Source organism: Anneissia japonica, unplaced genomic scaffold, assembly GCF_011630105.1.
Source record: "Anneissia japonica isolate Jap-2015-1 unplaced genomic scaffold, ASM1163010v1 scaffold288196_len149068_cov176, whole genome shotgun sequence".
NCBI classification, from domain to species: Eukaryota; Metazoa; Echinodermata; class Crinoidea; order Comatulida; family Comatulidae; genus Anneissia; species Anneissia japonica.
In genome coordinates this window covers 136,805-151,393 of record NW_022712618.1, presented here as the reverse complement: position 1 = coordinate 151,393, position 14,589 = coordinate 136,805, and the positions used below count along the sequence as shown (strand labels likewise).

The following is a 14,589-nucleotide window of genomic DNA, read 5'->3' as shown; positions in this document are numbered from 1 at the left end:
GGATAAGTTCTAGTACCAACAGTACGTTCTGGATAGCCTCCAGCAGTAGTATCACTGCCTGGATAGGTACCAGTTCCAGTACCACTATTTGGATATGCGCCATACCCTGTACCACTGTTGGGATTGACTATTGTACCAGTATTCCGACCTGGGTAGGCCCCAGTTCTAGTGCCAGTATTTTTGTTAGTTCTTGCATTGATGTCTGGGTATGTCCCAGTTTCAGAATCAGTTCCTGTTTCTTTGCCACTACCTGGATATGCCCCTGTTCTTGTGTCACTATCTGGATAAGTTCCGGTTCCACTATCACTATCTGGAGAGCCTCCGGTTCCAGTACCACTCTCTGGATATATTCCGGTATCAGTACCACGACCAGGGTAACCAACTGGTCCAGTACCACTCTCTGGATAAGCTCTAGTACCAATAGCACTTTCTGGATAGCCTCCAGCACTAGTATCGCTTCCTGGATAGGTACCAGTTTCAGTACCACTATTTGGATATGCGCTATACCCTGTACCACTGTTGGGATTGACTATTGTACCAGTCTTCCGACTTGGGTAGGCCCCAGTTCTAGTGCCACTATTTTGGTTAGTTCTTGCATTGATGTCTGGGTATGTCCCAGTTTCAGAATCGGTTCCTGTTTCTTTGCCACTACCTGGATATGCCCCTGTTCTTGTGTCACTATCTGGATAGGTTCCGGTTCCACTATCACTATCTGGATAGGCTCCGGTTCCAGTACCACTCACTGGATATATTCCGGTATCAGTACCACGACCAGGGTAACCAGCTGCTCCAGTACCACTCTCTGGATAAGTTCTAGTACCAACAGTACGTTCTGGATAGCCTCCAGCAGTAGTATCGCTGCCTGGATAGGTACCAGTTCCAGTACCACTACTTGGATATGCGCTAAAACCTGTACCACTATTGGGATTGAATTGTGTACCAGTATTCCGGTCTGGGTAGGCTCCAGTTTTAGTGCCACTATTTTGGTTAGTTCTTGCATTGATGTCTGGGTATGTCCCAGTTTCAGAATCAGTTCCTGTTTCTTTGCCACTACCTGGATATGCCCCTGTTCTTGTGTCACTATCTGGATAAGTTCCGGTTCCACTATCACTATCTGGATAGGCTCCGGTTCTAGTACCACTCTCTGGATATATTCCGGTATCAGTACTACGACCAGGGTAACCAGCTGCTCCAGTACCACTCTCCGGATAAGCTCCAGTACCAATAGTACTTTCTGGATAGCCTCCAGCACTAGTATCGCTGCCTGGATAGGTACCAGTTCCAGTACCACTATTTGGATATGCGCCATACCCTGTACCACTGTTGGGATTGACTATTGTACCAGTATTCCGACCTGGGTAGGCCCCAGTTCTAGTGCCAGTATTTTTGTTAGTTCTTGCATTGATGTCTGGGTATGTCCCAGTTTCAGAATCAGTTCTTGTTTCTTTGCCACTATCTGGATATGCCCCTGTTCTTGTGTCACTATCTGGATAGGTTCCGGTTCCACTATCACTATCTGGAGAGCCTCCGGTTCCAGTACCACTCTCTGGATATATTCCGGTATCAGTACCACGACCAGGGTAACCAACTGGTCCAGTACCACTCTCTGGATAAGTTCTAGTACCAATAGCACTTTCTGGATAGCCTCCAGCAGTAGTATCGCTGCCTGGATAGGCACCAGTTCTAGTACCACTATTTGGATATGCGCCATACCCTGTACCACTGTTGGGATTGACTATTGTACCAGTCTTCCGACCTGGGTAGGCCCCAGTTCTAGTGCCACTATTTTGGTTTGTTCTTGCATTGATGTCTGGGTATGTCCCAGTTTCAGAATCGGTTCCTGTTTCTTTGCCACTTCCTGGATATGCCCCTGTTCTTGTGTCACTATCTGGATAGGTTCCGGTTCCACTATCACTATCTGGATAGGCTCCGGTTCCAGTACCACTCTCTGGATATATTCCGGTATCAGTACCACGACCAGGGTAACCAGCTGCTTCAGTACCACTCTCTGGATAAGTTCTAGTACCAACAGTACGTTCTGGATAGCCTCCAGCAGTAGTATCGCTGCCTGGATAGGTACCAGTTCCAGTACCACTACTTGGATATGCGCTAAAACCTGTACCACTATCGGGATTAAATTTTGTACCAGTATCCCGGTCTGGGTAGGCCCCAGTTTTAGTGCCACTATTTTGGTTAGTTCTTGCATTGATGTCTGGGTATGTCCCAGTTTCAGAATCAGTTCCTGTTTCTTTGCCACTACCTGGATATGCCCCTGTTCTTGTGTCACTATCTGGAAAGGTTCCGGTTCCACTATCACTATCTGGATAGGCTCTGGTTCCAGTACCACTCTCTGGATATATTCCGGTATCAGTACCACGACCAGGGTAACCAACTGGTCCAGTACTACTCTCTGGATAAGTTCTAGTACCAATAGCACTTTCTGGATAGCCTCCAGCACTAGTATCGCTGCCTGGATAGGTACCAGTTCCAGTACCACTATTTGGATATGCGCCATACCCTGTACCACTGTTGGGATTGACTATTGTACCAGTCTTCCGACCTGGGTAGGCCCCAGTTCTAGTGCCACTATTTTGGTTAGTTCTTGCATTGATGTCTGGATAGCCTCCAGCAGTAGTATCGCTGCCAGGATAGGTACCAGTTCCAGTACCACTATTTGGATATGCGCCATACCCTGTACCACTGTTGGGATTGACTATTGTACCAGTATTCCGACCTGGGTAGGCCCCAGTTCTAGTGCCAGTATTTTTGTTAGTTCTTGCATTGATATCTGGGTATGTCCCAGTTTCAGAATCGGTTCCTGTTTCTTTGCCACTACCTGGATATGCCCTTGTTCTTGTGTCACTATCTGGATAAGTTCCGGTTCCACTATCACTATCTGGATAGGCTCCGGTTCCAGTACCACTCTCTGGATATATTACGCTATCAGTACCACGACCAGGGTAACCAGCTGCTCCAGTACCACTCTCTGGATAAGTTCTAGTACCATCAGCACGTTCTGGATAGCCTCTAGCACTAGCATCGCTGGCTGGAGAGGTACCAGTTCCAGCACCACTACTTGGATATGCGCCATACCCTGTACCACTGTTTGGATTCAATATTGTACCAGTATTTCGGCCTGGGTAGGCCCTAGTTCCAGTACCACTATTTGGATATGCGCCATACCCTGTACCACTGTTGGGATTGACTATTGTACCAGTATGCCGGCCTGGGTAGGCCCCAGTTCTAGTCCCACTATTTTGGTTTGTTCTTGCATTGATGTCTGGATATGTCCCGGTTTCAGAATCGGTTCCTGTTTCTTTTCCACTACCTGGATATGGCGCTATACTTGTGCCACTATCTGGATAAGTTCCGGTTCCACTATCACTATCTGGATAGGCTTTGGTTCCAGTACCACTCTCTGGATATATTCCGGTATCAGTACCACGACCAGGGTAACCAGCTGTTCCAGTACCACTCCCTGGATAAGTTCTAGTACCAACAGTACGTTCTGGATAGCCTCCAGCAGTAGTATCACTGCCTGGATAAGTACCAGTTCCACTACCACTACTTGGATATTCGCTAAAACCTGTACCACTATTGGGATTGATTTTTGTACCAGCATCCTGGTCTGGGTAGGCCCCAGTTCTAGTGCCACTATTTTGGTTAGTTCTTGCATTGATGTCTGGGTATGTCCCAGTTTCAGAATCGGTTCCTGTTTCTTTTCCACTACCTGGATATGCCCCTGTTCTTGTGCCACTATCTGGATAGGCTCCTGTTCCACTATCACTCTCTGGATAGGCTCCGGTTCCAGTACCACTCTCTGGATATATTCCGGTATCAGTACCACGACCAGGGTAACCAGCTGTTCCAGTACCACTCTCTGGATAAGTTCTAGTACCAATAGCACTTTCTGGATAGCCTCCAGCACTAGTATCGCTGCCTGGATAAGTACCAGTTCCAGTACCACTATTTGGATATGTGCCATACCCTGTACCACTGTTGGGATTGACTATTGTACCAGTATTCCGCCGACCTGGGTAGGCCCCAGTTGTAGTGCCACTATTCTGGTTAGTTCTTGCATTGATGTCTGGGTATGTCCCAGTTTCAGAATCGGTTCCTGTTTCTTTGCCACTACCTGGATATGCCTTTGTTCCTGTGCCACTACCTGGATAGGTTCCGGTTCCACTATCACCATCTGGATAGGCTCCGGTTCCAGTACCACTCTCTGGATATATTCCGGTATCAGTACCACGACCAGGGTAACCAGTTGCTCCAGTACCACTCTCTGGATAAGTTCTAGTACCAACAGCAGCTTCTGGATAGCCTCCAGCATTAGTATCGCTGCCTGGAGAGGTACCAATTCCAGCACCACTACTTGGATATGCGCCATACCTTGTACCACTGTTTGGATTCAATATTGTACCAGTATGCCGGCCTGGGTAGGCCCTAGTTCCAGTACCACTATTTGGATATGCGCCATACCCTGTACCACTGTTGGGATTGACTATTGTACCAGTATGCCGGCCTGGGTAGGCCCCAGTTATAGTCCCACTATTTTGGTTAGTTCTTGCATTGATGTCTGGGTATGTCCCGGTTTCAGAATCGGTTCCTGTTTCTTTTCCACTACCTGGATATGGCCCTGTACTTGTGCCACTATCTGGATAGGTTCCGGTTCCACTATCACTATCTGGATAGGCTCCGGTTCCAGTACCACTCTCTGGATATATTCCGGTATCAGTACCACGACCAGGGTAACCAGTTGTTCCAGTACCACTCTCTGGATAAGTTCTAGTACCAACAGTACGTTCTGGATAGCCTCCAGCAGTAGTATCGCTGCCTGGATAGGTACCAGTTCCAGTACCACTACTTGGATATGCGCTAAAACCTGTACCACTATTGGGATTGACTTTTGTACCAGTATCCCGGTCTGGGTAGGCCCCAGTTCTAGTGCCACTATTTTGGTTAGTTCTTGCATTGGTGTCTGGGTATGTCCCAGTTACAGAATCGGTTCCTGTTTCTTTTCCACTACCTGGATATGACCCAGTTCTTGTGCCACTATCTGGATAGGTTCCTGTTCCACTATCACTATCTGGATAGGCTCCGGTTCTAGTACCACTCTCTGGATATATTCCGGTATCAGTACCACGACCAGGGTAAACAGCTTGTCCAGTACCAGTCTCCGGATAAGTTCTAGTACCAATAGCACTTTCTGGATAGACTCCAGCACTAGTATCGCGGCCACTAATTGGATATGTGCCATACCCTGAACCACTGTTGGGATTTACTATTGTACCAGTATTCCGACCTGGGTAGGCCCCAGTTCTAGTGCCACTATTTTGGTTAGTTCTTGCATTGATGTCTGGGTATGTTTCAGTTTCAGAATCGGTTCCTGTTCCTTTTCCACTACCTTTTCTTGTGCCTCTGTCTGGATAGGTTCCGGTTTCACTATCACTATCTGGATAGGCTCCGGTTCCAGTACCACTTTCTGGATATATTCCGGTATTAATACCACGACCAGGGTAACCAGCTGTTCCAGTACCACTCACTGGATAGGGTCTAGTACCAACAGCACTTTCTGGATATCCTGTAGCACTAGTATCGCTGCCTGGATAGGTTCCAGTTCTAGTACCACTACTTGGATATGCGTCAAACCCTGTACCACTATTGGGATTGACTTTTGTACCAGTATCCCGGTCAGGGTAGGCCCCAGTTATAGTTCCACTATTTTGGTTAGTTCTTGCATTGATGTCTGGGTATGTCCCAGTTTCAGAATCGGTTCCTGTTTCTTTTCCACTACTTGGATATGCCCCTGTTCTTGTGCCACTTTCTGGATAGGCTCCGGTTCCAGTACCAGTCTCTGGATATATTTCGGTACCAGTACCACGACCAGGGTAACCAGCTCTTTTATTACCACTCTCTGGATAAGTTCTTGTACTAATACCACTTTCTGGATAGCCTCCAGCACTAGTATCACTGCCTGGATAGGTACCAGTTCCAGTACCACTACTTGGATATGTGCCGTACCCAGTACCACTATTGGGATTGACTTTTGTACCAGTATCCCGGTCAGGGTAGGCCCCAGTTATAGTGCCACTATTCTGGTTAGTTCTTGCATTGATGTGTGGGTATGTCCCAGTTTCATAATCGGTTCCTGTTTCTTTTCTACTATCTGGATATGCCCCCGTTCGTGTGCCACTATCGGGATAGGTCCCGGTTCCAGTATCACTATCAGGATAGGCTGCGGTTCCAGTACCACTCTCTGGATATATTCCGGTATCAGTACCACGACCATGGTAACCAGCTGTTCCAGTACCACTCTCTGGATAATTTCTAGTACCAACAGCACGTTCTGGATATCCTGTAGCACTAGTATCGCTGCTTGGATAGGTACCAGTTCTAGTACCACTACTTGGATATGCGCCATACCCTGTACCACTATTTCGGCCTTGGTAGGCCCCAGTTCTAGTGCCACTATTTTTGTTAGTTCTTGCATTGATGTTTGGGTATGTCCCAGTTTCAGAATCAGTTCCTGTTTCTTTTCCACTATCTGGATATACCCCCGTTCTTGTGCCACTATCGGGATAGGTGCCGGTTCCAGTATCACTATCAGGATAGGCTGCGGTTCCAGTACCACTCTCTGGATATATTCCGGTATCAGTACCACGACCAGAGTTACCAGCTGTTCCAGTTCCACTCTCTGGATAAGTTCTAGTACCAACGGTATGTTCTGGATAGCCTCCAGCAGTGGTATCGCTGTCTGGATAGGTACCAGTTCCAGTACGACTACTTGGATATGCGTCAAACCCTGTACCACTATTGGGATTGACTTTTGTACCAGTATCCCGGTCTGGGTAGGCTCCAGTTATAGTGCCACCGTTTTCATTCGTTCTTGTATTGATGTCTGGGTATGTACCCGATTTATAATCAGTTCCTGTTTCTCTACCACTACCTGGATATGCCACTGTACTAGTATCCCGGCCTGGGTAGGCTCCAGTTCTTGTGCCACTATTTTGGTTAGTTCTTCCATTGATGTCTGGGTATGTCCTAGATTCAGAATCGGTTCCTCTTACTCTACCACTTCCAGGATATGCCCCGGTTCCGGTACCACTGTCCGGATATTTTTCGGTTCTACTGTCACTTTCGGGATAGGCTCCGGTTGCAGTACCACTTTCTGGATATCCAGTATCTGTTGCACGACCTTGGTTACCGTCAGTTTCAGTGGCACTCTCTGGATAAGCTCTAGTACCAATACCACGTTCTGGATGGCCTCCAATACGAGTGTCGGTGCCTGAGTGGGTACCTGCAGTTCCAGTACCACTACTTGGATATGCTTCATGCCCTGTACCACTTTCGTGATTAACTCTTGTACCATCATTGCGCCCTGGGTATTCCACAGTTTTTGTGCCACTGTTTTGGTTAGTTCTTGTATTAATGTCTGGGTATGTCCCAGCTTTAGAATCAGTGCCTGTTCCTCGACCATTACCTGGGTATGCTCTTGTTCTGATGCCACTCTCTGGATAGATTGCGGGTCCACTGTCAATATCGGGATATGCTCCGTTTCCAATACCAATTCCATGGCCACTCTCAGAATAAGTTCTATTACCAATACTGCGTTCTGGATAGCTTGCAGGACTGGCATCGCTGCTTGGATAATTACCAGCTACAGTGCCACTACTTGGATATACTCCAGTCCCTGTACCACGGTCTGAGTAAACTTCAGTTTTAATGCCACTCTCCGGATAATGTGTAGTCCCTCTATCCATGTTGGGGTATGTTCCAGTTCCAGTTCTGCTCCCTGAATTAATTGCTCCTGTGCTTTTCTCTGGATATGCTTCAGTACTAGTACCAAGATCCTGATGGACGCCCGCACCAATACCACCGCCGATAGGGAAGGGTTGAGATAGTGTACGTCTTCCTGGATAGACTGTAGCTGTTCCAGTACCATAATTAGGATAGGCTGCGGTTCCTATACGACTATGTGGATAGCCGCTGATTTTTTTATATGCTCCATTACCTGAATGACGACCTGAATATACAACAGGTTCAATGCCGCTTTCGGGATACTCTTGAGTACTAGTACCATGACCAGGATAGCTTTTCGTACTAGCATCATTGTCTGGATAAGTACTGGTTTCAGTATTACTCTCTGGATTACTTTTTGTTCCACTCCTGTTCTCTGGATTTACCGTTGCTCTTGTACTACTATCTGGATGTGTTTGGGCACAAGTACAACTATTTGAATTTGTCCCAGTTCCAGTACCTCTGGCGGGATTGGCCTCGGACCCAGGATATGAGACAGTACCCGTACCAGGAGCTGGATAAAGGGCAGTTCTAGGGTCACTCCATGTTCTAGTATCACCACCGTGGTAGCTTCCGGTTTCACTGTTTGGCTTTATTCTTGGATTTCTACCGCTACCTGGGTATGCTCCGGTACTTCTTCCTGTTCCAGGACTACTGCTTTTAGGACTTACCCCTGTCCTAGTACCACTGCCTGGGTTGGTTCTTGGGGTTGTTCCACTACCAGGGTATTCTGCAGTACCTGGATGTACTTCCATGCCAGTACCACTCCCGTGATATGTTCGAGTTCCACTGGCAGGGTATGTACCACTGACTGGATATTCTCCATTGTTTACAGCGCTGTTTGGATAGTCTCTCGGTGTTTGTGGACCATAATTTGAATAGTCTTTGGTTCTCATACCACGGTCGGAGTAGGCCTGAGTTATAGTGTCACGCTGAGGATATCCTCCAGCTTCTGTGTCACTCACTGGATAATTACTACTATCTGAATAAGCAGTGTTTCCTGTACTATATGGATAGACGCTTGTGTCCCGACCACCACTGTCTAGATTAGTTCCAGTTTCAGTATTTCTATCTGGGTTACGACCAAGAGAGGTTTCAGTTGTATCACTCTCGGTATGAAATCCTCTAGCAGGACTTCCTGCTGGATTTGTTCCTGCTCTAGTACCTGAGTAGGTTCGAAATCCTGTGTCACTTCTTGGGTAGTGGCTGTTTCCAATGCCTGTTTGAGCACTATCTGGACATCTGTGAGTATTACTTCTGCCTGTATATGTATCGGTTCTTCCATCTTTATTTGCACCATTGTTAGGTCCTCTTTGTTCGGGATATCTGTTTGTGTCACCCTCTGGATAAGCACTATTGGTAGGTCCGTTTTGATCAGCATACCCACCAGTGGGCCTTCCGATACCGCCTTCATTGTATCTCCCTGTGCCACCTTGAACAATTCTAGTGTTAGGTGTTCCTCTTTGTTGAGGATACCAACCAATTCTACTTCCAGAATACTCGCCATTGTTAGGCGCACTTCTATAGGGATTTGTATCTGTAGAACCAAAAATATGTGATCCTGTTTGGGGATATCCATTTGGATAAACACCGGTGTTAGGTATATTTTGTTGTGGATACCTACTAGTATCAGTGCCTGCAAATGTACCAGTGGTAGGTTCTACTTGCTGCGGATACCAATTTGAGCCAGTTCGTGGAAAACCACCGGTAATAGTGCTGTCCCTTTCGAGATGCCACCCAGTGCGAGTTCCTTGATTGGGGTTTATTGGGTAAGGTACAATTCCTGATACAGGATAAAATGTACCACTATTACTGCTACTGCTACTACTACTACTGCTGCTGCTGCTACTACTACTGCTGCTGCTACTACTACTACTACTGCTACTACTATCGCTATTGGAGCTAGTATTTCCATTAGTGTTGCCAGGAGATGTTACTGGTTCGCCACCATTGTTATTACCAGTAGCAATGGGGGAAACAGGATTATTGGCATTTGGATAACTGTCTGTCCTTCTCGGAGTATTCCATCCGTTTTCAGAATTTGGATTTACGCTGGTTTTGTCAGTTTTGTTATTTGGACTGTCAGCGTTTCTATCACCCGGACGTGCTCCTAAGTGCAGATTTTTTTCTGCATTAGCAGGAAAATCGGTTCTTGTTGAAATATCTGTAAAAGTAATTAAAAGTAATTATCAGAATATGGTCCGTAATCAAGCAGTTAGACATTTAAATAGAAAATAGGCTTTTATTTCTAATATCACAATATTTCAACGCCTTTTCTAACCGGTATTTTCACTTTGTTTATCAATTTTCCCTATGCTTAAGTCTTCTATTGCAGGGATAAGCCTACATTTTCGGTCCGCTTTTTGACGTGGATGAATTTATAATTTTATTGACAACTCTTCTTTGCTGTCCTTTAAATAGGTTTGCCAGGAAGTTTCCACGGCAAAGAATAAAAATAGTGTTCTATTTTATTTCTTTCTCCAATTTACCATTAGCATCCACATACAGATAAAAAGTACCTCTTTATGGAATTTCAATCCATAACCTGGATTTTGATTTCATGTATTTTAATCTACTCAATCTTCCTTTGCTATAATATGAATCTAACAAAAGATTTTTATCATAAAAAGAATTATTTGTTGATCCAATACAACTTGAATTATAAAGCAATATTCAATTGTAAGAAGCAATGTACAAGGTTGGTTGTTTAAATTAAATTTATGATGAGAGTATTAACAATTAATTACTGGATAACCATATTATAATTGCGTTTAAAATTAATGTTAGTAGAATTCTATTGAATTTGATTAAACTAAACTATGTGTTTTTTGTTGTATTAAGTTGTATTATTGCAGACAATTAGTGTCCCCTAAATCGGGGACTACTACTCAGCTGGACATTAGCTCTAGGAATTATCAATAATATTTACCTGGTCTGTCAATGTAACTAGTAGTTTGTTCTCCACTGTCATCATTATTGCCATTAACGCCACCTCTATACGGCCTGACATTTTTACCACCTATAAAAATAGAAATTATTTTGTTTAGTATTTCATTTGTTTGTTATTTCGTCATTTTATTCTCCCTTGTCCTTGAGTTTTTAACTTGCTATAGCTGTAATAATAGTAATCAAAAACATTTTTGAATAACATTATTACCATAGTGTTCAGCGGTTGGCTGAGAGTTATTGTCTTTGCTTGGCTCCTCGAATAACCCTCATATAATGAATTAGGCGAGTCAAGAACAATGTTTGCATCCGTTTTTGCCCGTTATGTTGTTTGTAGCTAAGGCGGGTAGCACTGCACTGCAACTGCCGTGAGTCCCCAGGGACCCAACTAGAATTTCTGATTTCTTATTAGAATGTGGACCAACAAAGAATTATTAAAATAATTATTAATCATCTAACAGTTATCAATAGTTAACTAAGATATTTACCTGGCCTCTCCATGTAACCATTAGTTTGTGCTTCTCCACTGTCATCATCATCCCCATCACTACTGCCACCTCTATATAACTGAGGATTTGTACCACCTTTATATAAAATTAGAAAGAGATCTTTCTTTACCTAATCCCTTTTTATCACAAGAAATGATTGTAAACAGATACATTATTAAATATCTAAAGTATATCTTTGCAGTTGTTATTAAGAAAAATGGTATATTTTACCTGGCCTTCTGTATTTGTTACCAGTAGTTTGTACTTCTCCACTGTCATCACCGCCAACTTTATAAGGCCGGGGATGTGTACCACCTTTGTATAAATGATTGTAAACATGATTAAATATCCAATTACTAAGTATGTTCTAGCAGTTGTTATTAAAAACAATGGTACATTTTACCTGGGATGTAAATGTTACCAGTATTTTACTTCTCCACTGTCATCATCACCATCACCACCACCACCACCATCACGTTTATACGGCAGGGGAATTGTACCAGCTTTGTATACATATAAAAATGACTTTTATAGTCGTGTTTTTGGCCTTTATATTACTTGTTACTCTTGTTTCAACAGCAATCACAAGTATTATCTCCGCCAATGTATTTACTGCTGTTTGTCTGTTTTTTTTATTAGCAGAATTTTGCAAAAACTAACCAATGATCATCATAAAATTTAGTGGATTTGGAACATGTGGGTAAGAAAATGTTATTAAATTTGTGGTGAAAAGATCAAAGTTCAAAGGTAAAACCAGGCTACTGAGGAAAAAATTGGCACGTTGTGCAACTGAATTTTCTAAGACACAAAATTGGTGTTTGACGAAAAATTTAATAATAAATAATATGAGATACAGACTTTTAATATTTCAACAAAAAACCTAACGAATGAGATCATTAACGGAGTAGTACATGGTTGTCTAAATATGAAAAGGTCAAAGGTAATAGCCAAGGAAAGTCAAATTTTTGGTTGACTGTATTACCTGATATTACAGGGTAGAGTGCATAATGTAGGAGTTATCAATAACTTGAAGTACCATTATATTTACCTGCCCTGTAAGTGTTACCGGTAGCTTGTACTTCTCTGCTGTCATCACTATCTCCACCACCGCCACCAGTATACGGCACGGGATTTGCATCACCTTTGAATTAATTAAAAACTGTTGTTTTTGTGTGTTATAAAATCATTAGGTATTACTTAATCCAAACAATCTCAATTACTGTACCCAAATAACCTATTTTTTTAACTGCAACCTATTTTTTAACTGCGACTGATTTTTTTAAGACACAAAATTGGTGTTTGACGAAAAAATTAATAATAAATAATAGGCCTAAATAGGAGACACAGATTTTTTTAATATTTGAAAAAAAAACCCGACGAATGAGATCATTGTATAAATTAACGGAGTATTACATGATTGTCTAAATATGAAAAGGTCAAAGGTAATAGCCAAGGAAAGTCAAATTTTTGGTTGACTATAATACCTGATATTACAGGGTAGAAGTATGCATATTGTAGAAGTTATCAATAACTTGAAGTACAATTATATTTACCTGCCCTGTAAGTGTTATCGGAAGCTTGTACTTCTCCGCTGTCATCGCTATCTCCACCACCACCACCTGTATACGGCACGGGATTTGAATCACCTTTGAATTAATTAAAAACTGGTGTTTTAGTATGTTGTAAAATCATATTTTATAATGAAAATGTACCGTAATTTGCTCACACTGAACTGTTCATTGCACACCCGTAACACAGTAAATTAGTCAAAACCGGACACAAAATCGGCTATTATAGGCCTAATTTGAATGGTTTTCTTTGGCAATCTGGGGCAAATAGGTTATAAAACTATTTTTTATGATTTATAATCATCTAAATAATTTGACTCAATGCAAAATTTAGTGATCATTTTGTTTTCAACGTTGAAAATACCCTATGATTTTCTAATAATCATGTAAAAATCAGTGGATACAGACATGGTGGTCTGAATATGAAAAGGTCAAAGATCAGAGCTACAGATATTTAAACATTTGGTTGATTATATTTATCTAGTATTCAGGCACAAGGTGGAGGTATGCATGTTCTAGGAATTATCATTAATTTGAAGTACCATTATATTTACCTTGCCTGTAAATGTTACCGTTATCTTGTACTTCTCCACTGTCGTCAGCATCACCATCCCCACCACCGCCACCTCTATACGGCAGGGGGTTTGCACCATCTTTGAATTAATTAGGAAATGGTGTCCTATTAGTGTTTTGTTAAGTCTGTATATTAAGTATTACTTCATCGTAATACTGTTCATAGCAATACTTCATATTGTAACCGACACCTATTTGATAACTAAAAACAAATTATTTATAAACTTATGCTTTAACAAGTTTCAATAAGACCATTTCTATTTACCAGGCCTCTCAATGTTACCAGTAGTTTTCACTTCTCCACTATCACCATTAGCATCACCCACGCCATCAGTATGTCGCTCAGGATTTGTAACACCTTTGTATGAATAAATAAACAAATATATATAATATAAGATATGTATGTATATTTATGATAGTAATTTTTTAAATTTTAATATTTACTCACTTTTTTTACCTAGTTGCAGAGTTCATGTTTAGATATCTTTGACAAATCGTTGTTGCAGAATAAAATGAATAATAATATAAATTGAATTTCTACTTTGCTATAATTACACATTCATTTTGATTTGCTAGCATTTCATTTCATTTATTTATTTATTCCGGTAAACATTTACAACAAATAATAATGAACAAATAATACAATACAGAAAAGAATTCAAATTAATACCCGGGGGAAACCAATAGTGAACTTAATCACTTTCGAGGGCATCCCAGCATTAATTGACAAAAATTTAATATACATTTAACAAGCATAACATTCTTTATTAATTACATTTTTTTAAAAAGAGACAAAAGGGGGCACATGCATGAATGAGAATCAGCGATCACCAGGAAGACAATGCCTACCACGATCAAGCAGACACCACTGTCCGAGGACAACCCACTGACATCAAACACACAGCACCCCGGGGCACATATAGGAACTCCATGATCCATCAGAATTAGGGATTAATTGCATGCTTAAGCAAATGATATATGCAAAGTTTAATTGGACACCTTGATCAGGATTATTTCCGTCAGAGCCATCTGTATTGATACCACCTAATAACTGGGAAATTATTGATCCAATATCACCACCATCGTCATCATCTAAAAACAAAATATCGATACAGTACTATATCATGAATTAAGTAGGGTAGGTTAGAGAGTGCCTATAAAGGAGTAGAGTGGGTAGATCAGAGAGCAGAGTACCTACTGCATACAATGAGGCT

The 14,589-nt window shown here is 42.4% G+C and overlaps 1 protein-coding gene across 1 annotated transcript in view; it reads right to left on the bottom strand.

Annotated features, from left to right (window-relative positions):
- Positions 1 to 16: 16 nt before the first annotated feature.
- LOC117107957 (fibroin heavy chain-like) overlaps positions 17 to 14,589 on the bottom strand; it is a gene marked incomplete at its 3' end in the record, with an annotated part of 15,493 nt that continues 920 nt past the window's right edge. Inside the window, exons 2-10 of the mRNA XM_033249768.1 lie at positions 13,641 to 13,733; positions 13,357 to 13,455; positions 12,788 to 12,880; positions 12,283 to 12,375; positions 11,466 to 11,549; positions 11,235 to 11,330; positions 10,730 to 10,819; positions 9,680 to 9,964; positions 17 to 9,583 (exon numbers count right to left, since the gene is read on the bottom strand). Of these exons, the coding sequence (XP_033105659.1) occupies positions 17 to 9,583; positions 9,680 to 9,964; positions 10,730 to 10,819; positions 11,235 to 11,330; positions 11,466 to 11,549; positions 12,283 to 12,375; positions 12,788 to 12,880; positions 13,357 to 13,455; positions 13,641 to 13,733 (10,500 nt within the window). The remainder of the gene's footprint in view (positions 9,584 to 9,679; positions 9,965 to 10,729; positions 10,820 to 11,234; positions 11,331 to 11,465; positions 11,550 to 12,282; positions 12,376 to 12,787; positions 12,881 to 13,356; positions 13,456 to 13,640; positions 13,734 to 14,589) is intronic.